Genomic DNA, 25,429 nt, shown 5'->3' on the forward strand with positions numbered 1-25,429 from the left:
TTGTAAATTAAGGGAGATACTAAGACAAAAAGAGCAAGAGTAAGTAATGTACCAAAAAACAAAGCATCAATTACTGCAGAGCCTAGGTTATAGTTTATATCCACAAATTCTTCCTGTACTGATATTTTCGTTTCACTATGGGGATGAAAGTAAAACCTGGCTGATCTAGGGGGAGTTATAAGAAAGAATTGAGTTGTAGCTCTGCCAATCTGGGTCTGAGAAAACAGGAACCTCTGGAGAAATGGCAGTCTCTGTGTGTCCAACTTACTCTGAGGGATGGGGGCGGGAGGGCGGGGAGCCGCATGTTTTGAATGAAAGTGAGACACTAATTTTAGAAAGTTGAAAAATAGAAAAATATGAATAAGGATGATAAAGGATATGGACATTTCATGAAAATTTTACCAATACACAAGTGAGCTCTGTGTTTAAAAAGAGAATTCAGAGAGGCTATTAAATAAAGAGGCAGTGGCTTTAAAATAGCAGATTTAATCTAGAGTTCATGAAGAGAGCAAAGACACAGCGATAAAGGTCTCAATTAGTGGCCAAGAGATCAGAATAAAATAGTTAAATCCCAACTAGAAGGTGAAAATAATATATAATATAATACAATACAGTAAAATGTAATATCATGTAACATCATGTAGTGAAATATAATAAATTAAATTTGTAAACTAAATTTTAAAAATATGAAGTAGGAAGATAAAGTCATAATTAGTATAAAATTTGAATTATGTCCAATCATAGAATTATTCTTTGGCCCAACTTACTTGGACATAGGAATCACTGATTTATCAATTCTTTATCCTGCAGTTAACCAACGTTGATGTGAAATGGTCCATATAGCTAAAGAATTTAATGGAACTGCTCTCCTAGAATGGAGAAATGGGAAAATATACAGCTAAGGGAATACAAAGAGCTATGACTGTACAACACATGTACAACATAATAGTGAAATGGCCCCAGAACCTGCATTCTCTTACTATTCACTTTCAAGCCCTCTCTTTATGCACCTCTCTTCAATTTCCCTACAGAAATTCCATGCATTCTAGCTCTGCTTCCTTCAAGATTAACAAGATTTACCTGAAAGGTAAAATGTATTTGCTTGTGCCTTTTATCCACTAGTGTCCCTTGCTTCTGCCATGTAGATGAATGGTTCTCAATCTTGGCAACACATAGTAATCACCTACCAAGTTAAAACCCCACTGCCCAGGTTACACTCCACACCAACTAAATTAGAATCTTTGGATTTGGTATCTAATTATCAATATGTTCTAAAGCTCCCAATGTGAGCCCAAAGTTGAGAACCAGTTATTTGGCTCATTTGGTGACATTTCAGTCACTCTATAGTGACAGTATCTATATATATAAAAGCCCAGTGACCAGTACGGCAGAATGACCAGAACAACTGGAACGACCAGTGGCTATGACATGCACTGTGGCAGCCAACCGGCCTGATCTGGGCACCGATTACCACCCCACCCCCCAGCCGGTCCAGCCCTGAATGGACCCCAACACCTTTGCTGTGAGCCAAATTAACAAATGCCCACTGATTTGATTAGTGAGTCAACATTCAGGTTGAGTCACCTACTGACTCAGTAAACCTGGCTGGAGGAAGCGGGAGAAGGAGGAAGGGGTGGGGGAAGGAGGCAGTAACTGACACAGCAGCTCAAAGGCAGAGGCCCTAAACGTCCAAGTGAGGTTACCACGCCCAAATCAAAAGCACATGAATGAAGTTAAGGAGTGATAGGAAAACCCAGGTTCAGTCTCAAAAAGCAGAGGTCAAATTAATAGAATCACACCAACCACAGAGGGAGCTGCCTTCCCCCCTGCTGCCCCCGCCCCTGTTTGGCCCCCAACACCGCCATCAGGGGCAGCCCTCTCCCACACTGGCCCAGCCCCAATGGGCCCCCATTGGGGTGGCCAGACTCGACCCATGCATGAATTTGTGCACTGGACCTCTAGTTTTAGATAAAAAGGTAACTTGCAAGTACTACCTAAGTCTATTTTTCTTGTTTTGAAGATAGCCTACCTACCCTACTCCTGAACTGCAGTTTAAACCTCCTGTGTTTCATTAATTGCTAGATTCCTCAGCATCTATGACTTCATATTATTTTATACAGATGTTTTCTATTTTGTTAGCGTTTTATTTATATCTCTGTTCTCGCTGTCATAGTTTGGGCTTGTTTAAGGTTAGACTGTCCTTACTTTATTCTTGTCTCCCCAATATTTCATGATTCTAACACAAAGACATGCTCAAGAGATCAGAAATTAATAAAAGCATGAACATACTGCTCAGAGCCATAAACAGAAAAACATTCAGTCCTGGATTCCATACTCCAGATCAGAGTTAAACCAACTGAGACACATTCAAACGCAAAGGGTATCAAGTCACTTAAAGAGAAAAGTTAAGGCTCTTTCTTCCCCCATCTTGGTCCCATGTTCCCTGCACAAAATGCCCAGTGAAGCCTTAGAAACTGTCTCTGTTACAGAGCAGGAGTTGCCACAGCCCCAGGCTGGGACAGGGTCTAGAACTGAATCTGACAGTCATGCATCAGTAGCAGAGCATGAGGAACAAGATTCCACACAGGCAACCACACAACAAGCCCAGCTGGCAGTAACAGCCGAAATCAATGAAGAACCAGTCAGTAAAGCTATATGAAGCTGAGTAAAAAGAATGCTCAAAAGGCTATGTCCAAACTAGGTCTTCTACAGGTTACAGAGGTTACTAGGTCACTGTCCAGACATCTAAGAACGTCTACTTTGTCCTCACAAAACCAGAGGTCTACAAGAGCCCAGCTGCAGTTACCTACATAGTGTTGGGGGAAGCCAAGTTCGAGAATTTATTTCAGCAAGCACAGGTAGCAGCTGATGCTGCAGTCAAAGTTCAAGGTGAAGCTGCCTCCAACATTCAAGAAAACACACAGACTCCAACTGTACAAGAAGAGAGTGAAGAAGAAGAGGCTGATGAAACAGGTGGAAGTTAAAGGCATAGAACTGGTCATGTCAGGCAAATGTGTTGAGAGCAGAGGCAGTCTGTACCCTGAAGAACAACAGTAATAATGTTTGTTATAAATACCATTATGGAATTAACAGTGTAACTATCTAAAAAATGAGAAACTTTTTTTTCTTTTTTTTTGGGGGGGGGGGTGTATTTAAAGAGTAATGGCAGCTTGGTTTGAATTTTGTACTGTTTCTATCATTAATAAAATTATGGCTTCTTGTGTGATGAAATAAAAAAGAGCGCTCAAGGACCCAATGATACCTTGTTTTGAGAAAAGGATACCATAGAAGAGATGGAGATGGGGTAGGTGCAAGACATAGTGGGTGATAGATGGAAATCACAGGGTGATAGTCTGGGGCTCAGGTAAGGAAGATTTTTCTGAGTCATACCTGCACAGGAGATAATATGTTCTGGTGAGTGGAGATTTTCAAACAAAGACTGAGAACCCCTGGACAGCAATGTTTAATTGAGATTAAAGGCCCTTTCAACTCTGCTTCTTCCCTCAGACCTGATGTTCCAGACTGTCAAGGTCTCTCCTATTCTGTGACGCTGAGAATATCATGGCTGGGAATCTGTGTGGCCAAAACAGAGGCAAGTTTTCAGTCCCTGATGTAAGAGACCATGTGTCTTCCACAGTTAAAGCAGTCCCTGAAAGCCCTGTCTGAAAGTGTTTTGGAGGTTACAAAGGCATTTTCATGAGTAGTATTCTTTTCATAGAAAACCTGCATGAAAATGAAATTTGGGGATTTTTCCATCTCCATCATAGGTTAAACAAATCATGGCTAAAATACAAACACTCACATATACATCAATAGAAATTCACTCAAAGATACTGAGACATGAATGAACATGAAAGAACAACACAGAGGCACAAGCAGAATTGTAGACAGAAACACACTTTTTGTGCATATACTTAGAAGACACAAATTGGTTTAAATTCACCTGAGAAAGCTTTGAGAAGTGTTAGTTGGATTGGAAGAGCTTACAGGGGCTCTAGAATGGGCCTCTGGCAGGCACTAGCCAAGAGAAGAGGCAAACTTTATATTTTTAAATGAGAGGTCCCAGAGGTCAGTGCCTCCGGGGTCCTATTTTGCCTGAGTGTGATGCTGTGCTGGTGATGGGAAAAGGATGATCAGATCTCACCTTGGGAGCAGGAAGGAAAGAAAAATCATGTCCCCTGGAGATAATTCTCTCTCTACACAGATAAAATCAAATTCCAACTCCTACCTTTTGATGAAGAATAGGATGGAGATAAATCATTCCAAGCTCCATAGCAACATCCCCTTCTAATCGGAATTATCCAGTCTCAAAACTGGAACTCTGAGCACAGAACCCGGAGTTTATTTTTCTGAATTCTGGGCTTAAAATCTATATTCTATGAAGAACCTAAAGCTTAGAGCCTGGTGGGAAAATTGCAAGACTCAGAGCCCAGGGAACAAAGCTTAAAGCCCAGATCCAGGCCTAGGATTTAACCAAGAGAAGATATAACCATGGCTGCCTTTACTCAATATCATTACTGTTCCCTACTTGATTCCCACTCAAACTTCCACCAAATTGCACAAGATTGAAGTGTCCTCCAGGAGAAATATCCCAGGGTACTGAAAGACCATGGGGATCAAAGTCACATAGGGGTAGATTTGAGTTCTAGCTTTGTCATCTACCAGCTTTATGATTACAGGAGAATAGCATTTCTTCAAACTGGAATCTAATCTGTAGAGAGGATTGTATTTATATACAGAGGGTAGAGATTCAAATGGGGAAAAAAGAGATATTTTTAATGTAATTGTGCCATACATAAGTTTTTCTAGAGACCCCAATTTCAGATCCCCCAAATAATTATTATCCCAAGTACCTAGTCTTCCCATTTCATTTTACCTCTTCCTTATTTCCGTTTCAAGTATAGTATGGGTGTATTGAGGGAAGGAATGGCAGGAGAGAGAGCTCTTTTGCTTTTGTATTAGGTGGTGGAATGTATCCAGGGAAGCAAACAGAAGATGGGCATGAGTAATATTTTTCCTTCCCTTTATGGAACTTTGAAATATCTCAAAGAGGCAGTTTGAGAACTCTCTCTACTTTTCATTATTATAGAGTTACTGTTGAGTGGCTAGATGACTCATCAAATTTTCTGGGTTAGCTATTCCTGTTCTATATCTGCACCAACTCGTGGAGATCATAGGCTATGGGTCTGCATTTTCCTTCACCACCAACAGCATATACCCAGAAGTCAGTTTCTCCAAGTTTTAGAAACCATTCACAATCTGACTTAGGAAATCTCTCAAGATTTCATTTGCCATGGAAATATCTCTGTCTAAACAAAGCTGCTTGAAATTGTCCTAAATATTCTAGTCCAATATTGTAGGTTAAAGGTTCTCAACCTTTAATGAATATCTAAGTTACTAGGAGAAGTTATTAAACAAATTCCTGGACTTCCGCCCTAGAATTTATAGTTCAGGATATATGAGGAAGGGTCTGAGAATGTGCATACATAACAATTTCCCAAGTGATGCTGATATTGCTAGTCTGGGAATCACACTTTGAGAACCACTTTTCCAGAAGCTTGTGTAGGGAGTGGCTATAGGGTTAAGCCTTGGACTGACCTGTTGGCAAAGCCACAAACAAGTCCCAGCTTAGAGGGCACAGCCCTCTTAGCATAATTAGGCTTGACCTTATGACACTCCCTAGATCTTAACTAGGTAGCTAATGGGCTGTGGAAGGTGCAGCAAGTGCTGCCAAAACAAGTGAAATTCACAAGAACATTGTAACTATGGTGACCACTACCTTGTTCACCTCTGGCTGTAAAATAAAAGCTCAGCTTGCCATCTGGATCTCTCTCTGTGGCCTCAGCCACACACAGGAGTATCCACCTAGACCAGCTGTGGGCAAACTACGGCCCGCGGGCCGGATCCGGCCCGTTCAGCTGTTCTATCCGGCCCGGGGAGCCGAAAGAGCAGAAGGTTCTCTTGCTCTCCCCTCCGCTCCTTCACCAGCAGCAGTGTTAACATGGCAACGTCGGGAAACACGGCCGCAGCTCCTTCTTCTGAGTGGGTGGATTTATATCTGCCCATTCAGTAGAAGGAACAACCTCTCAATCTTCCAGAGGCTCCTTGTAATGCCCACGGACGCGTCCCCCGACATCACCCTGGGAATGCTTAGACACGTTATCGTGGTGATGTAGGGAGACACGCCCCTGGAGAGCACAGTATCAGAGCATTAGCTAAAAAGGAGACCAACAACACTGTTCCCACTCAAGTTGATGTTTTAAAGACCAAAAACCTTTCAACCCAGTCTACATTGCCATCTACATCTACGTCTCGGGCATAATTTGGAAGTTGCACTAAAGAAAATGTTTAATTTACTGTTTACACATTTTGTTCTTTTCTATTTGTTTTAGTTTTAAATTATTTTATTATATTTAAGTTTAATTGGAAAGGCTTTTGTACCTTTCCTTTGTTAGGCAATTTTATTTTGCCTTTGCCATCTTCAATATAAGGTATGTTATTGTGCTATGATTCCTCCATTTTTTGAAGTTTCAAATTATAATAATTAGTGTTTACATTCTTCTTGTTAAAATGTTTGAAATGAATAAAACTATTGAAATAAAAAAAAAAAGACCGTACCCTTTTATGTAATGATGTTTACTTTGAATTTATATTAGTTCACACAAACACTCCATCCATGCTTTTGTTCCGGCCCTCCAGTCCAGTTTAAGAACCCATTGTGGCCCTCGAGTCAAAAAGTTTGCCCACCCCTGACCTAGACCCAGCTTATTCTCTTTGTCTGTCTTTTCTACATCCTTCACCGCCCCCCTTCAGGCTCACCGAACCCTTGGCTGAGCTGAGCTGGCCCGGCACACTCTTGTTACTTGTGAGTCTTGTTATTGTTGTTACACATCAGATCAGCTTACCTGAGTTGTGTTAGAAAAGAGAATCACTGTGCCTCTCAAGTTTTAATCATCCAGGAGTCTTATTCAATGCCACTTGAAATAAGTAGGTCTTGTATGAGGTCTAATATTCTGCTTCTCTAACAGGCTGCCAGATATACGAAGGCTATTGTTTATCAGATCACACTTGGACTAGCAAGATTCTATAATTTCTTGCCTAAGTATTTTTTCTCGTATTTATGTCAAAAATTATTACCTTCCCTTCCTCCTGCCACCCTGTACAAAGTACTCTAACCACTCTCATCCTTTACAAACCCCTTCACATAAACAGAACAAAATTTATCCTGCTCCCTACAAACCAAATGGGCCCTCTCTGTCACATGAAGCACAAAGATTACATGAATTTTGTTTGTCTCCAGTGTTTATCATTTCCCTCATTCTGGGTGAAAACAGAGTTATTTGTGTTCAAGCTTATTTGCACTGTAGAACTTAAATTATTTCCACACATCAAACATTTTTCAGGGCATCTTTACTCTTTATGTTTTCCCCTTAATATGTCTATCTCTTACTTAACAATATGTCCTACTCACCATTCTAAAATTCTTAACAACTAGCACAGGGTTTTTCACATAGTAAATATTCAATACAGAGGTATGTCATTTTATTGAGTCAAATATTCCTTTATTGATTCTATATTCACAACTATAACGATTCTGGTTCTTCTCCTCCTTGCTTTAAGCATTTCTGAAGTTGGCAAACAAGCCCCAGTTCATTTTACAAAGGAGTTATCTCAGGGTCTGCAGCTTTCCTCAGCTCTGGGATTTATAACAGGCTTTGAGGATCCCTCTGCGTATCTCCTTTGTCTTCACACTGTAGATGATGGGGTTGAGCATGGGGGGTACAAATAGGTAGATGTTGGACATCATGACATGAGCAACAGGTGGGGCACTTTTCCAGAAGCGGTGGATCATGGAGACAGCAATTATGGGCACATAGAAAGCCAGCACTGCACAGATGTGTGATATGCAGGTGTTGAGTGCCTTGAGCCGCTGCTCCCAGGATGCAATGGCCAGCACAGCTCTCAGAATCAATGCATAGGACAGCAGGATGAAAGTTGAGTCTATGCCATAGGTGAAAATGACCACAAAGAGCCCATAAATGTTGTTAACACGGACATCTCCACATGCCACTTTCATGAGATCTGGATGGAGGCAGTACGAGTGATGTAAAACATTGCCCTTGCAGAAGGGAAGTCGTTTCACCAGGAATGGGAAAGGCAAGAGAGTAGTGAAGCTCTTGGTAAGGATGCCCAGGCCCATAGCCAAGATGCAGCTGTTGGTGAGCACAGTGGCATAATGTAGTGGGTCACAAATAGCCACAAAACGATCAAAGCTCATTGCCAGCAGTATGCCTGATTCCATGAAAGAGAAAGTGTGGATGAAGAACATCTGAACCAAGCAGGCATCAAAACCAACATGGCGGTAGTTGAAGCAGAAGGTAGCAAGCACAGTTGGGAGTGTTGAGAAGGACACCCCCAGATCATTGAGGGAGAGCATAGAGAGGAAGTAGTACATGGGCTGGTGTAGAGCAGGGTCCCGAACCACCAGAGCAAGGATGCTGAGGTTGCCTGCAATGGAGATCAGGTACAGGATGCAGAAAACCAGGGCAACCCATGCTTGGCCTGTCTGCATCCCAGGAATACCTGTCAGCTGGAGTGTATCTGGCTGGAAGGGGGTGCCATTGAGGCCCAACATGGCAGGCAGTTGTGAGAATATAGATAGGAATGAGCCCAAGAGGGTGTTTTGAGGAGTTCTTCACTTTCTTTCAGACATCCTGTCTCCAACACAAAAGGTCAGAGATTAAAAGTGTTTGTTGCTGTTCCTGCTTCCCCTATTAGACTACCAGCTCTTTAATGATAGCAACTGGGTTCTACTCATTTCTATATCACTAGTGCCCAGTACCCTGTCTAGGCCATAATAGAAACTCTGTTAAGATGTGATGATCAAATGAGTGCCCATATCATGGTAAGGCAACAAGGTAGGAGATACAATGAAAAAGCACCTAATTCTCACCTTTACTTCCCCATCTTACCCCAGAAGCCGCATTTCGGAGTTTGGGGGTGGGGGATTAGAGGTTAACATAGACAGGGAAAGAGAAACATTGCGCACACCTTTGGAAGTCCTTTGGTAGATGCTGTAGATGAAGCTTCTACAGCTGTAAAATTGCAGTTTTAATAACCTTTACTCAGATTTCACCTCAGCCTCCCAATCCTTCCCCATCAGCCTACCCCTGAATAGGTTGACACCAAGAACTGTTACACCTTTGAGAATTTTAAATTCCATTTTTTTTAAACATTCTGACCACATCCTTCTGTCTTCCAGCCCTCTTACCTTCTTGTGCCTATGCACTTGCTCTCAGGGTCTTGATAATTCTTCCTTTTTTTTTCCTGGTCTCTTTGTCTTTTAGTACTTTCTTCCTCACTTTTTGCTGACCTACTCTCCCACTAGAGCTGGTATCTTCATCTCATCTTTGCTTCTCTTTCACATTCACACAGCAAACCTCAACTTTCATAAATTCTATAATCAAACTGGCTGTGCAGCTGGATAAAACCAACAAAGCAAGTGTTTTGTTGGGGGGAAAAAAAAAACCTGATTACTTACCACTGCCTAAATTTTAAACTTATTTACATCTTTATCCATTCTTTTCCCCTGGTTCCTAAGAAAGAGATGTCCCTCCTTCTCCCAGAATAGCACTTCACCTTCAGGATTCCATTTCCTGCCTTCTTCTTCAGAGACCTTTTCCTTTAGTCCATTGTATGCATCAGCCTCTCTCTTTATGTCCATTTCCTTTCAGGCAAAAAGCATGTGCAAGACCATCCCATTATAAAAACAAAAGCTTCCCTTCCTAGCTGCCATTCTATTACCCTTACTCAATTCTTAGTCAAGCTTCATGAAACACTGTCTCTCCAGATCTGAAGAAAGGGAAGCTTGTTTATGTTTCTATTTCTCCAATTTTATTTTGAAATCCTCACTGCTCAGTGTATTATAGTGAGGCTTCCACATTTCATCTTCCCAACTGAAACCAATTTCTCTATGGTCACCACTGACCACCTTGTTACTAAATCTAATAATATTCTCAATACTCATTCATTTGGCCTCCCTAGCAGAGTTAACTTTGTTGGTAACTCACCTTTTTAGAACTGCCTTCTTACTTTGGAGGCACAATTTCTTCCCATTTTCTCCTACATTGACATCTCTTTTTCTATCTTCTTTACTGAATCCTATTTCTCTGTTGTTGTCCTTCAACAACATCAAATTAACTCCAGGAAAAGTAAGCAATATTTAGAACTGTGAAAACTGAGAAACCATATCATAAAGAACTTTTTCTCAGACTTTGTCTAAAATATCTCTGTAACTGTATTTCCATGGTACCAGGTATCTCATAGCTAAAGCTCTATTCTGGAAATTAGGCATAATGGTTCTCTTATTCCTTTAACTTTTCCTGGAATTTTCATTCTCTTTTAACAAATACAGTGAAAGTAGATGGCTACAAGAGCTTGGATAATGCCCAGATATCATTCATAATCCTGAAAGTATGAGCCATGGAAAAGAATTTGTCTATTTGTTTTTTCTCCCTTCCAAATGAAAATTCAAATGAACTCATCAATCGGTAGGATTTATTTTCTGTACTCCACCTCTAAACCTCTCTCTTCCTCCCAAGCCAGGTTTAAATACAATGTTCCAAGAATCTTCTTACATCCAGCCTATCCAGATCTACTTTTTTCTATAATCTTCACTCTAAGATTATCTTTAGGTTCTGAAGAAATGGAAAGGCACTCAGAGTACCAGCAGATACTAAGGACTCTCCTACAAGATAAGTTTACCCCACTAGCCTTAATCCCTGATGTGTAAATTTAGATATTCCTGAAGGTCATATTTCATCCATGCTCCAGATTTCCCTCAGTATGGAAAGCAATTTTGAAAACTTCTTCCCCCAGAGAGAACATCCTTCACCATTTTTTATTTGCTTTGACTGTAGGGGTGCCAGTTAAGGCTTCCTAAATGTAACTAATTCTAGGATGAAACATTAAGATGATGGCGACAAACACAAACAATGCCCTTTTTTTACACAGCATGTACATGAGCATGCATACACACAAATGGTCACACAAAGGTACTAGCAAATATACATCTCATACTTGTACACACAGTTACACACTCAAGTTTTTACAGGTATTATCTCACATCAAACAGACAGAAATTATTGTGCTCTTCCTTGGTCACACATAATACTAGCACAAACACAGAACTTAAGAAGAGTAATACTTACTCAGCAGTGTTATACACTGTGTTTCAGTTATCTTCCCTTGTTTATAGCAATCTGAACTCATAAACATACACACAAACATACACACACACTGCCAAAAATGCACAGTATTAACAGACCCACAGTAGTACTCCACCAATTATATTCCCATGATCTACTCACTACTGAAAATGCAGATAAGATTGAAGATCACATTGTTGAATATCTTCAGTTCATTTGGTTCTGGGATTTTTTTTCTCCAGCTGCACACCCAAGACTTAGATATTTGAAGGTATTTTTTAGGGGGAAATCTAAAATGCCCTCAAAACAAAATCTAGATCTAATGAATCAGCCCTTTCATAAGGTTATGTGATTTGGTATTAGAATTTTGATTCAGATGGGTACCTGGCATCAGTGTCTATAATCATGGGCTTTGGAAGGGAACAGATTTGTCTCATGCTTGGAGGAGAAATATGAGGGTCAGACTCAGTCTGGGGTTGCAATAAGAGTTTTCAAGTTTGGGATAGTTTTAGGGAAGAGGCCCAAGAGGGCAATCTGAAAAGGCACTCACTGGGTGGCAGAAGTTTCTTTTCCCTGTAGTTAGATGTACTGCACTGTGGGTCCACCAGGTAGAGTGGCATCAGCTTACTCACTGAAGGACTCATTAATTTATGAAAACCCCAAGAGTCCCTAGGATTTTTCTGTAGTTGGAGGAGGAGAGTGGAAACAATGGGGAGGGTGGGATCAATCAATACTGTTGGGCCATAGGAGAATTGGTCCTAGAAGAATACCTTTCTTGGCTCCATTAATCCCTGATGTCATCATCTATATTCATTACTATGTTAAGTCTCCCTTGATCAGGGAATGCAAATGCTTCTATGCACATAAACATACCTCCTCATTGGCAGCCCCAAAGATACTCTTTTAAACATATTCAACTATTTATTTTTTTGCTAGCATTGGCTCTTTCAGATCCATATGCATACAAACAGATAAATGCAAATATGCCCATACAACTGCCCAATAGCTAAGTCACTAATCACATATCTTAATACATCAAACACATACTATAATCTGTACATTCTTATATTGATGAGAGACACTGATGTAGATTATAGAGAGAATTTTAGAGTTAGAGATTCATCCACATATCTGAAAAAAGAATCAGGTATGTTTCAAATATACTCCCATGCTCACATATCCAAAAGTATATATTTTTTATTATTAATTTCTTTATTGATTAAGGTATCACATATTTGTCCTCATCCCCCCATTCCCATCCCAAACCCCTCCCCATGCATGCCCCCACCCCCCTGTTGTCCATGACCACTGGTTAGGCTTATATGCATGCATACAAGTCCTTTGGTTGATCTCTCCCCCTTACTCCCACCCTCCCCTACCTTCCCTCTGAGGTTTGACAGTCTGATTGATGCTTCCCTGTCTCCGGGTCTGTTTTTATTCATCAGTTTATGTTGTTCATTATTTCCCCTAGATGAGTGAGATCATGTGATACTAGAAATACACTTATAAGAACCGAAAATGAGACAAGCAATAATGAGAGGCAAATGAATCAGTCTGTAGTGAGTTTCTTTCTGGGCCAACAGTTCTTTTGCGTCCCAATGTCAATGTCAAACAGTTCCTTATGTGTACATGTCAGCAATGATATTTCAGTTCTGGATGGTGGACAAATGGTGGTAATGCAGGTCCGACCCTCTCTGGTTTGGTCCTGGGCAACCTGCAGCGACGCACAGCTGCTGACTGCTAGTATGGCAAGGCGTCGTCAGCATCTTCCATCTCTGGACTGTTTCTCTTCTGTCCTCATGGCTGGAGCAGTCCTATCACTTCCTCTCTGTTGCAGGAATCCACATGGTCTTGGAGTTGTTTTCTGAAAATATACAAACATATTCTCTACCGAAAGTTAATAAAGGAATCTTTTCTATAAATTTGACTTGGGATCCTTTTTCATTTTTTGCCCAAACAATTTTCCTTTGGCTTGTTTTGACACCATGTGTGTTTTTCATGGATGTCTTGCTGTTAGCATTACAAATGAAAGTTAATTTTCTAAAGTAAAAATTTTAAAAAAGTATATTTTTTAAACACATGCCCATATTCTCATTAATAAATCAACAAAATGTCCACAAATTTATATCCCTATATCTCCTCATAGATTCGTATATGGAATTTAAATCCATTGTATTTTTTTTGTAAAAATACATGTTAGCATATATATAACAAGCATTTTTTTACTTCTCCACTCATAAATTTTACAAACTTAGTTCAGTTCAACTAAGACCAAACAAAAGAATAGAAGAAAAACAAATTTTTTAGCATGATTGTACTTCAAGTATTACTCTCAGCACTGATGTTACACAGAGCAATAAAGACCTAGCACCTAGCCCTAGCCGGGTTGGCTCAGTGGATAGAGTGTCATCCTGCAGACTGAAGGGTCCTGGGTTCAATGAGCATGCAGGAGGCAGCCGATCAATGATTCTCTCTCATCATTGATGTTTCTATCTCTCTCTCCCTTTCTCTTCCTCTCTCTGAAATCAATTAAAATAAATACATACATACATAAATAAATAAAGCCAGCACCTATTCTTTTTTTTTTTTTAATATATTTTGATTGATTTCAGAATGCAAGGGAGAGAGAGAGAGAAATAGAAACATTAATGATGAAAAAGAATCGTTGATACACTGGCTAGGGTCAAACCCACAACCCAGGCATGTGCCCTAACTGGGAATGGAACCACAACCTCGAGGTTCATAGGTCGACATTCAACCACTGAGCCACACCAGCCTGGCCCAGCACTTATTCTGTAAAGAAGATAAATATCAAAAAACCAAGCACTCAACAGCCCAGACAGAGGCAAATATGCCTCTAGATGCTACTTAGAAATGTGGCATAAACTTATTTCACAACAAAGCCAATGTTTTAATCTGAACTTATCTAATGTGCATGTACAATCTGTACATATTTTTGAAAGAAATAAAATAACAATATAAAGAATTAAACTTCAATTAATTATATGAATGCTAAAATATTTAATAGGAAGTGTATTGATGTTGTTACTTAATTTTGAAACACATTGATAAAGTAAATGGACTGATGGATGAATAGAAGGATGGACACATGGGTAGATATATGATAAAGATAGTGTAATAAAAAGTATTAATAGCATGTAAGTTGTGAGTATACTGGTGTTTATTGTAAAATTCTCACAAGTTTTCTGTGTGTTTAAAATTTTTTATGATAAAATGTTGGAATAATTTTAAAATTTGTTATAAAAATATAGGTGGCATAAAATATTACCTTACTTTCAGGTATAAAAGATAGTGATTCAACATTTATACACTTTATAATGTCATCACCACACTAAGTTTAGTCAATTTTTGTGAAGAAAAAAACAAACAAACAGATGGAGCAGGACATAAACCATTCTTCTAAAAGCACAAAGCATGTTCAAAACTGCAATGAAATTCAACCAAATGCAAATTATCTCAAGGCCTAGTTTAAAACAACCCTGGGCAACTTTTGTATGAACTCAGTATTAGTAGAAGTTATGGGATGAATTTTATGTATTTGGCATAATTGATATCTTATCATATGGTTAAAAACAAGAATCAAACTTCTCAGCTGCATCTTGGTGTGTGTTTTGTGTGTTTTTTTGTTTTGTTTTGTTTTTTTTTGTTTTTTTTTTTCCCCAAAGCTAACTGCTTATGATTAAGAAAAAGGCACTCATGGCAATACCTGTGTCCCATCCTAGGGCCGTCTGGTTCTTCCCCCAGACTATTCTCTCTCCATTGGAAGCTACAGAACCATGCAGAGTCAACTATAATAGAGTGTGATCAATGCTTTCATGGCAGAAATGAACAATGTTACTAAAAGAGAGTCATCAATTCTACTTGAGTGACTAAGGTTTTAGGAATAAAGATAGGTTTTGATTGTGTGACAATCTTGAAGAAGTTCCCCCCAAATCTGCCTATCTCATTGTGTGAGAGATCATTTTACACAACAGGATTTCTACTCCTCAGAGCGCAAGTTCAATGACTCTCATTCTCATCTTTCACAGACTACAGTGAGTTACACTTTATGTGGTGCTGACTATGAAGATCAAAGCACATGGGAGATTATTTATTTTACAATGTTAGTGATGCATGAAGGCTGAGGTGAGTGGATGAAATATGCTTCCATTTTGCACCAATAATATACCTGAATAAGATCCACTCCTACTCTTCTGCAACTATTCTGCATATCATAGGAGTCAAAATAGTTCTTGAAGAATATCCCAATCTCCAGTGAGTGGACTTCCAGATAGGTTCCGTTGTTGGGAAGCATTGGCAGACAGAGGATATGTCACTCTCTCCACTCTCCCACCTAAAGCAGGGTCTCTGGCATTGTTTGCCTCTCATCCATGGTCCCAGCTTCTACTGGTTGAGATCACCTTGGATCTAGCTCCAGCAACACAACTTTTGACTCTCCAGCCTAGAGATGGTGGTGGCTTTCTGCTGTTGCAAATATCTGTGTTGTATTAGCATGTGATAATCAGTTTTTTAGCTCTTTTGATACCGTGTAAAGAATTCCCAGGTTTGGCTCAGTTGATAGAGTGTCGGCCTGCAGACTGAAGGGTCCCAGGTTTGATTCTGGTCAAGGGCATGTACCTTGGTTGCGGGCACATCCCCAGTAGGGGTTGTGCAAGAGGCAGCTGATCAATGGTTCTCTCTCATTGATGTTTCTAACTCTCTATCCCTCTCTCTTCCACTCTGTAAAAAAAATCAATAAAAATTAAAAAAAAATAATTCCAAGGATTAAGTTCATTGTTTCATTGTGTTGGTTATCATTTTATCTTCTCTCGATCTCAATCTCACCTTTTATATTATTAATTGTGATACCGGGACTGGGCCTCTGAAAACTGTATTTCTCCTTTGCCAAAGAGCTCCAACAATCTGCAAAAAGGGCAGAGGAGTGGCAGGAGGCTCTAGGAAGCTGAGGCAGGAAGGAAGACTTGCTTTCTGTTGCTGTCCGTGTTACGCAGTGAAACTTATTCACCCAACAATCACTGGTTAATTCCAGTGACATTAGTTGGGTCCATATTGCAGCTTTTCAACATTCCAGGAAACAGTCTTCCCATGATCTCCTAAAGACCTTAGGACAAGCCAGAGAAGTCCTCAAGTCCTCCCATTTCAGAGGTGTAAGTGTCAGTCATTCAGGGCCTATTGTATTTTATAAAGTCTGGAATGGGGAAATATGAAGGACCCAGAGTCTCACAACAAAGCTCAAGTGATTAGGGAAGCATTACATAGCAGAGGAAGCTCATAATGAATATTATACCTGTAGGATTCACCAGAAAGAGTGTGTTTTTAAAATTAATTTCTTCAATTATAGTTTACATGCAATGTTATTTTGTATTAACTTCATATGTACAACTTAGTGGTTACACAATCATATACTTGACACAATGTTTTCATCATTTGAAGTATCCACCTGCTACCATATATAGTTATTACAATATTATTGACTACAGTATATTCCCTATGCTGTACTTGACATCCTCCTCTCCCCCAGTGACTATTACTTTGTAACTTCCCATTCTTAATCCTTTCATCTTTTTCACCTAGTCCCTCAACCACTTTCCCTTCCGGCAACTATCAGTCTGTTCTCTCTATATATCAATGAGTCTCTTTCTATTTTGTTTGTTTATTCTGTCCTTTAGATTCTACATACAAGTGAAATCATAAGAAAGAGTTTTAAAAGGCAGAATTCTCCACACTGGAAAATGATGTAGACAAAATCACAGAAGCACAAAGTCATGAAATAGAGTGTTTGTTTGAGAATCTGCAGGAGGTCCAGAAAGACAGGAACAAATATTGTGAGGCTTGGAGTGAAGAGAGACCATTGGAAAGGAAAAACAAGGTCTTATACATATTTAACAGCTGCAAATCTTGCAAAGGGAATGGTTTGAGAACAGAGAACAGACAAATCCCAAATTGCATAATTGCAGCTCAGGAAAAAATGGCCTCTTGAGAGGAGAAATGCCAATCTGCTAAAAGTTTGGGTTATACTTGTACATGGAACACAATTTTAAAGTAGATTCTTCCTATTTCAAAATGGCTAATACATGAAGACAATGGATGCTGTAGTCTTAATGGGCAACCACTAGGAAATTTCCAATACGTTTTCAGAGAACCAGATGGTTGACTTGTAAACTCCTTCTCCGAATTTAGTAGTTCTCAACCAGGAGTGTATTTGTCCCTCAGGGGACATTTGGTAATGTCTGAAGGTATTTTTGGTTGTCATTAGTGGGGTGGAGCACCTACTAGGTTAAGATCAGGAGTGTTGTTAAATATCCTATAATGCACAGGACATCATATCACAACTAAAGATCATTTAGCCCAAAATGTAAATCTTGCTGAGATTATGAAAATCTGCCTTTATTAATGTTCAACTTAATTATGAATTAGAGAATTTAAATAAAGATCTCTGAAGAGATCCCTTTGAAAGAACTAAGTCTCCCATCCCACACTCCAGAGAAAGGAAAGAGTGGTACATTTCACTTTACCTTGAGTCAAGAGAGAGGGACCTCAAGGATTCTGCTCAGGAAACATATGTCCCTGAAATCAGGGGAGAGAGAGTCACAACAGACTCTTGCCTAGGAATCTAAATGGAGAGATAAAAGTTTCCTTGCTGTTCTGGTGGCAGGAGTGAATGGGAGACTGTTGCTGTTTTGGTTAGGGCATTTATTGTGGTAGAGGAAGGCTGACCATTTCCTGATGGGTTACATGCTAGAAAGACATGGCTTGGTGTTGTCTTCGAGCCTGTCCTGAAGAAAGCATGAATCTATAAGGGGGATCTGGGTTTTGGATGGAGTCGTAAGCAGCCAAACAGATTCAAGATTTTTTAAACATTCAAATCAAGTGGAGAAGTAAAAGATGGGGAGATGTTTCTTTGAATGATCTCTGAAAGTACTCAATGCAAAAAAGAGTCAGCTTTAAACAGTTAAGATACCTGGTAAACATGATAGTAGCTAACTGAAGCACTAATGAATTATGAAGCTTTCACTTCCCCTTCTCCCTCCTCCCTGGAGAGGTCAGAAACCGTGGTTAGCAAGTGAGGGATGGGAGAACGGGAAAGGCTATAATCTAGACACTGGGAAGCTTAACTTACAACCTGAGTTTGGGTATTCTACTTACTTACCAGAGGATGTTTTATTATTTGAATGTGATGAGAAATCTCAGGGAGCTCGAGTTTCAAACAGGAGTAAAGAAATAACTAGCCTTATTCAATACATGTAAAAGGAAAAGAAAAGTAAAAATAGTTATTTTATGATTATGTCTTATAAGCTTGGTCAAAATATTAAGTAACCCTGAAATCTCTCATTATAGTGCCTGGACATCCATCACCAGATGGCGTCTTGCATTGGGTATTGAAGTGGTCTGGCAAATTGCTGAGTTATTTTTCAGCTAAAAGAGCGCACGCTTTAGCCTCATAAGTCATTAAGAACCTCAAGAGACTAAAACCTGATGCTTTTTCAGACACAGAGTCAGCATCAATCCTCTCTCTCCAGAGGCTTAGAGTGAGATATAAAAGTGGCAGGCATGAATTCATCTTAAGAGACAGAGAGAAGGATGGGCTGTTCTGTGGTATTTCTCATCTGACTTTCTCCTGGTGAGTCCTGAAACCCTACCACTGTGAGCTAGCTGACTCTCCTGAAGTCTGGTCCAAGAAAGAGTTAAATTGGGACAAGAGTAGGAAGGGTGAGGGAGAGACTTGGTGGGGACTATTTTATAGCAGCATCTTAGAGTGATCAGAGCAGGTGGAAAAGTCCTTTGTCTTGGGTTCTTGTTTGCGAATTGCCACTAACTGATTTTGTAACTATTTATCTGGCTAGCTCACTTTCTAAAGTCAATTCCTTGGGATCAAGGCTTCTATGATTTATTAACATTGTGGCAAGGTCAGGAGGTTCAGAAATTCAGGAGCAAAGTGCTCACAACCTATTATTCCATGACTCAAACTAACAGCTGAGCCAGGACATGAGGTCAAACTGCTCTTGCCTTATAAATTTTGAGATAAAATATGTACAAGTCCCCCAGGAAATTAAAAGAGTAGAATAAATCAGCTAGTCATAAACTTTACATGAACCATAAGTAGCTAAGCATTTCTTTTATTATGGTCTTTAGAGGAGCCTCTCTCTATACCCCTCCAATCCCATGACTACCTTATTTTGCCTTCATTCAGCATCCTTAGCAAATCTTCTTAGGCCATTCTTTGCTTGACCAAATATTAAAAACTAAAATAAAACACCAGAGACATAAAGGATCTTAGAATATGTCCATAAAAAACAACAATTACATATAAACAAGAGGCCTCTGAAAGGAGAATCAATTTTCCCAAGTTTATACACCAAAGCCTGTTGGAGCCAGTGTTAAATCTCAGGCTTCTGGATCCCCAGCCCAGGCTCGTGCCCCTAAATCACTCTGGTTCCTATGTGACTTTAGTTAAAGGAAAGGTTATGGATTCATATATATATATATATGCCAGCATTGGAGACAATTACTTTTTGTGTCATTTTTACCACATTAATCTGACTTTAGCATTCCCTTTGTTCAAGGGCACCTAAGATATCTCCATTCAAAAATGTGTACTTGTATTTTTCTTTTCAACATCTCCAACACCTTAATAATGTCTCAAATATCTCGATAAGATATTAGAAAGTCTTACAGATCTTTTTTAAACTGAGATTTTTATCACTGACTTGCCACACATCAGGAGGCAAGCTCACTTCAGTGTCCACACCTAAAGGATTAAATGAGTAATGGGCTGCAAAGGTCCTTGCAGAGTGTCTAGGAAATCGCATGTACTCAAAATGTATTGTTTTTTCTTCACTGTGTTCTTTTCTTCATATGCATCCAAACAAACAAGAAGGCTATTGGTCAAGGTAGCTTTTTTGCCATAAATCCTAAAACTTAGGTTTTTATACCCAGAATGGCTTTGGCCTTGCCCTTCACAGAACCCTGCTTTTATTGAAGCCTACTTCCTTCTCCCTTCTCTTTATATTCCCTTTACATTAGCTCAGTTCTCTTCTGTTTTCTCTGATCACCGCTATGAGACTCTGTATAAAAAAATGGGAATTGTAGCCAGGTGGGAGAAACAATAAACAAACAAGGTCAGTCAGTCCTGGATCCTAAGGAATCAATTCTGGATGGGAGAGAGACATCCAGGACCAGAAAAGATGCACTCAGTCACACTGAGAAGTGGCCACTGACTTTCTGGGACCCACAGGAAGATCTGAGTTCCATACTGCCAGGGAAAATCCAGAAAGGTGTCCTGGAGTGCTAGCGCTGCAACACATGGCAACTCTGTGGCCTTCTAATGCCTAGGACTCCCAGATCCCCCTCCTCCTCCTATAGCCCCATCAAACGGAATCTGAGATCATGCTATGGCCTTGCTTTGTTAGAGGTGGGAGAGGAAAGAGAAGGGGGAAATAGTGGTATGTATTTCTGGAACTCCTCTTCCCAAAGAGGGTGCCTCGCAATCCTCAAGCATGTCTGCCAGGTGAAAAGCCTCTAGCTGCTCTATTGTCATCCATAATGAGGAAATGAACATGAAAGGGGTTCAAAAACATTTGAGTGAGAGAAGAATAAATTATATATAATCACTTCCAAAGGGAAATGGCTGTGATTTAGCCTCTATGAATTGAGTATGTAATATGTATAAGAAAACTGTGAGTAAAGGCAATACATGATGGGGGAAAAAGTGCTTAAATGTTGATGAGTGACTTCATAACAGTGGACAAGTGAAGTTTACAAATATGCAGTTGGAAGTGTTGTGTGAGTGCGTGAACCTATGTGTAACCTGAGTGTTATGCATACATAAATGCTACATATATGTCAGTATGGAATGAGCAGGGATAGGGCGTGTGCATGTCCAAGAGTATAAAGGTCAAGAGGCAGTGTTGTGTACATATTTGTAAAATAAGAGTAAGATGGCAAGAGAGAGAGAGCTGTCAATAAGTGTTGTAAGGGTATGAATGGGATCCTTTATAAGGCATGAGTGTGTCTATGTGAATAATGAACATGTTGAGAGTATATGACTGTGAAAGTCTGTATCTGGAACAATACCCTTCCATAGGCTGCATGTTAGTGTACCTATAGAATACTGAGGGAAGAATTCACATGTTTTTGAAAAGGATGAACAGCTTTGTGCCTTTGCAGAAACATGTGGTTTCTTTGCAGCAACTCTGACAATGAAAAGATGATGTCCAGAGGCAATAATTTCCTCCACATCCCACTGCTCCTCCCTCTCCCACTCCCTTGGTGACATACATAACTCAAACTAACTCTGGGAGATGCTCTCATTAATCAGTGACACATCTGAATTAAACAATATTTTTAAGAATATATTTAAATAAATACTTCCAAGAGCTATTGAAAATTCAAATTCCTGGTGTCCTTTTAACAACTATCTATGAATTACAGCTAAAACATTCCCATTCAATTATGCTTACAAGACATTAAACTTGTGAAAAATACAGTTGAAATATTTTCCTTATTGATATTTTTGAAGTATTTTTCAAATGTCTTTCTTCTTGCATTCAACAGAGGGAAATAGCAGCCCAGCCGGTGTGGCCAGATGACCATAAAATGTAAAGAAAGGATGTTTGCCTGCATTTTCCCCAAAACAGTGATTTCATGAATGCATCCATTTCCAACTGAGAAGACATCATCTGAGGTGTCTCTCACTCCTTGGTTCCCTCTCTTCCAGTAAGCGCAATCCTCAGAAATCCCCAGATCAGAAGGTCTCACCTGAAAAGTGTCCTGCTTCCTCCTGCCATGGGATTATTCAATGTCACTCGTCCTGCTTCCTTCCTCCTGACTGGTATCCCTGGTCTGGAGAGCTCTCACTCCTGGCTAGCTGGGCCCCTCTGTGTGATGTATGCTGTGGCTTTTGGGGGCAACACAGTGATCCTGCAGGCTGTGCGAGTGGAGCCCAGCCTCCACAAGCCCATGTACTACCTCCTGTCCATGCTGTCCTTCAGTGATGTGGCAATGTCCATGGCCACACTGCCTACTGTGCTCAGAACCTTCTGTCTCAATGCCCGAAACATTGCTTTTGATGCCTGCCTAATCCAGATGTTTCTCATTCATTCCTTCTCCATGATGGAGTCAGGTATTCTCCTGGCCATGAGCTTTGACCGTTATGTGGCCATTTGTGATCCCTTGCATTATGCCACTGTGCTCACCAATGGAGTCATTGTTGGAATGGGTGTAGCTGTAACTGCTCGGAGCTTCATTACCCTCTTTCCTCTTCCCTTCCTCATCATGAGGCTGCCTATCTGCAGGTCCAATGTTCTTTCCCATTCCTACTGCCTGCACCCAGACATGATGAAGCTGGCCTGTGCTGACATCACTATCAACAGCATCTACGGACTCTTTGTTCTTGTATCCACCTTTGGCATGGATCTGTTTTCCATCTTCCTCTCCTATGTGCTCATTCTGCGCTCTGTCATGGCCATTGCTTCCCACGAAGAACGCCTCAAAGCTCTCAACACATGTGTGTCCCATATCCTGGCTGTACTTGCATTTTATGTGCCAATGATTGGGGTCTCCACAGTGCATCGCTTTGGGAAGCATGTCCCACGCTACCTACATGTCCTCATGTCCAATGTCTACCTTTTTGTACCTCCTGTGCTCAATCCTCTTATTTATAGCGCCAAGACAAAGGAGATCCGCCGAGCCATTGTCCGCATGTTTCGCCGCATCAAAATGTGACTTTCACATATGGCTTTCAAATATGATGTTTATTGTAGCCATAAGCTGCCATCTATGGTATCATCATGATCATTGTCATCATCACTGTGTCATCATCAAGAATAAATAGATATGTGTCCTGGAGAAAAAAGTGAAAGATCAGAAAATGGAATGACAAAATTTCTAACACATGACAGATAATAGTACTTTCAGGAAGCATGGATGGCATTATTAGAAAGATAAATATTAGAAGCAATTGAGAGATTTGACAAAGTTTTATAGAATAAAATTAATCCAAACTAAGAATCATTTTTTACAATAATAAATATTACTAATTTACATTAAGCCTTTAAAATGCAAGGTTCTATTCCAAATTATTTTTGTGCATTAATTCACTTATTCTTTATAGCAGTCCAATGAGGTACAGAGAATTAAGTAAACTGTTCAGAGAAACACAGATAATATGCCACTCAGAGGAGATTCAATATGAGTCTGACTCCAGTATTTGTAAGCGTTATAAATACTGACTCTCTAATAGCATCACTATTAACACTACCATTGCTCTCCTTGCTTTCACCACCATTTTCACTCCCCAAAATTCATGAGCCATTTTAACTTCACAATGTGAAATTTGATGTACTGTCAGAACTTGCCATAAGATATAATAACAAATGTGATCCAGGAAAACTGATGGGGTTGGCATCTAGAAAAACTCTATCTGTCCACCATGTAATCCTCCTTCAAGAGAAGCAATGTTGAATATCTGAACCATAAACTTCTTTTTGACACTGTACTAGATACATGACTTACCTTTCTCTTCCTTTTCTGGGATTTAAATTTGCTTCCATACAATGACATGATAATAGATGCTAGAAATTATGTATTTCTAGAATTTCCAGCTACAAAAAGGTGTGGGGTAGATTGAATAGAGCGTTAATGATTTGGACACTAGAAAATAATTCTTTCAGAGTTTCTCTTAGATTTATTTCCCTTCCATTCTCTTTCCTTGATATCAGAGAAGTAGGATTCAATAAAAATCCCTTGGTAATTTTAGTGGTCTCAAACTAAATTTGGGCTGAATTCTAAACTAAAATAAGGGAGATGTCCTACAGAGTGTAACCTAACTCACCAGCAAAACTAGGCAAGAGACCCATACCAATAGAGCATATAGTCATCTAGAGTTTTCTTCTCTCTAAAATGCTCTACTGAGAAAATATCAAGGAGAAGTGCCAGGTGCCTGAAGGAGGGAACTATTTCAGAATGAAGATAATGTAAATGTTCAGGATCCAGTGTTTCCAAAAGATGTTCAGAAATTCAGTAAGAGACTCACAATATATATGTGTTTGTCCACTAAAGAAATCATTTGGGGGAGCATGATTGAATAACATAACTCAGCATATATATGACAAATAATTGAGGTATTAATGTCTAGAGTCAGAATATGGTCTCAGTTAGTTTCTAATTCATGCAAGAAACTATTGCAACATAAAATAATAATAATAATAATAATAATAATAATAATAACAATAATTTATAATACCTTGAAAGTTTAGTTTTAAATGAATATATAGATGCAAAGGCAAGGCTTGGGATAGCTACTATATGGAAGCAAGGGAAATACTTCCTTCCAAGGGAAAGAAGGGAAGACATCCTTTTGACCACAGGACAAACTTTGAAACCCAATGTTATAACAGAAAAAAGAAGGAACAGCAATATGAGCCTCTTAAAAAACCCTCTGGCTCCTGTCCACTGTTTCCTTTCTTTTTGCTCCATCATTAATTAGAAATGCTGCTTATCTATAGAGGATAAAGGAAAAGAGAACTGTTAGGTTTTGTCTCTTATTATGAGGCAGGGGCTATAAGAAAACTTTAGAGCCGCTCCTGCAATTTCCATTGTAAGAAGGTCTCAGGTAAGTCCTGTTTTGTTTTGTTTTTTGTTTGTTTGTTTTAAGTAAAAACGTTCTTTTAACTTCCTTTATTTAAAAAAGATTTTCTTTGAAGTCAACATTTTCCCCTATTGATAGTAAAATGCTTAGACTTTGGCCTAGTAAATGGAGAAAATAAATTCTTTTATTTATTTATTTACTAGTGTCCCAGTACACAGAGTCATGCACATTGAAAGGAAATTAATTAGAAGAAATATTTTAATATCGCTATTTGCCCTTTCTCTATAATAGAAGTGTCAACCAAATTCACGATAGACAATGACAGATGGAAATGACACATTGTGATTGGCGCCAGTGAGAGCTTTATATGTATCGCACATGCGCGAGTCAACTTAGCCTTTTATAGATATAGAATAAATTTGCTTAATTAGACCTGCTTTCTGATTTAGCTAAACTTTTTCCGGCCCAGTGAAGCACCCCAACTTCTCTTTCAGGTAATTGTCAGCAATACAGCAGTAAATAGCAACACGAAGCAGATTATTATTGTAAATCATGCAGGGAGAACAAAGGGTAAAATATTTAACTGCAGCAGTGTTTGACTATATTCCGTGCA

At 39.5% G+C, this 25,429-nt stretch overlaps 2 protein-coding genes and 1 pseudogene across 3 annotated transcripts; 2 read left to right on the forward strand and 1 right to left on the reverse strand.

Moving 5' to 3' along the window:
- The first annotated feature begins 2,452 nt into the window (after positions 1-2,452).
- Positions 2,453-3,098, forward strand: LOC308233411 (nascent polypeptide-associated complex subunit alpha-like; annotated as a pseudogene). The gene has a single exon. The product of its transcript is annotated as a nascent polypeptide-associated complex subunit alpha-like (transcript).
- Positions 3,099-7,690: 4,592 nt separating this feature from the next.
- LOC308233368 (olfactory receptor 51I1) lies at positions 7,691-8,635 on the reverse strand (the record flags this gene model as incomplete). The annotated part of the gene is made up of 1 exon (XM_080640293.1): positions 7,691-8,635. The coding sequence occupies one exon, from the start codon at positions 8,633-8,635 to the stop codon at positions 7,691-7,693; it is 945 nt and encodes a 314-aa protein (XP_080496419.1).
- A 13,378-nt stretch (positions 8,636-22,013) lies between these two features.
- Positions 22,014-22,952, forward strand: LOC308233394 (olfactory receptor 51I2; the record flags this gene model as incomplete). The annotated part of the gene is made up of 1 exon (XM_080640324.1): positions 22,014-22,952. One exon carries the CDS (start codon positions 22,014-22,016, stop codon positions 22,950-22,952), a length of 939 nt encoding a protein of 312 aa, XP_080496450.1.
- Positions 22,953-25,429: the final 2,477 nt, after the last annotated feature.

The sequence above is a fragment of the Plecotus auritus genome (genome assembly GCF_963455305.1).
Source record: "Plecotus auritus genome assembly, chromosome: 9".
Taxonomy (NCBI): Eukaryota; Metazoa; Chordata; class Mammalia; order Chiroptera; family Vespertilionidae; genus Plecotus; species Plecotus auritus.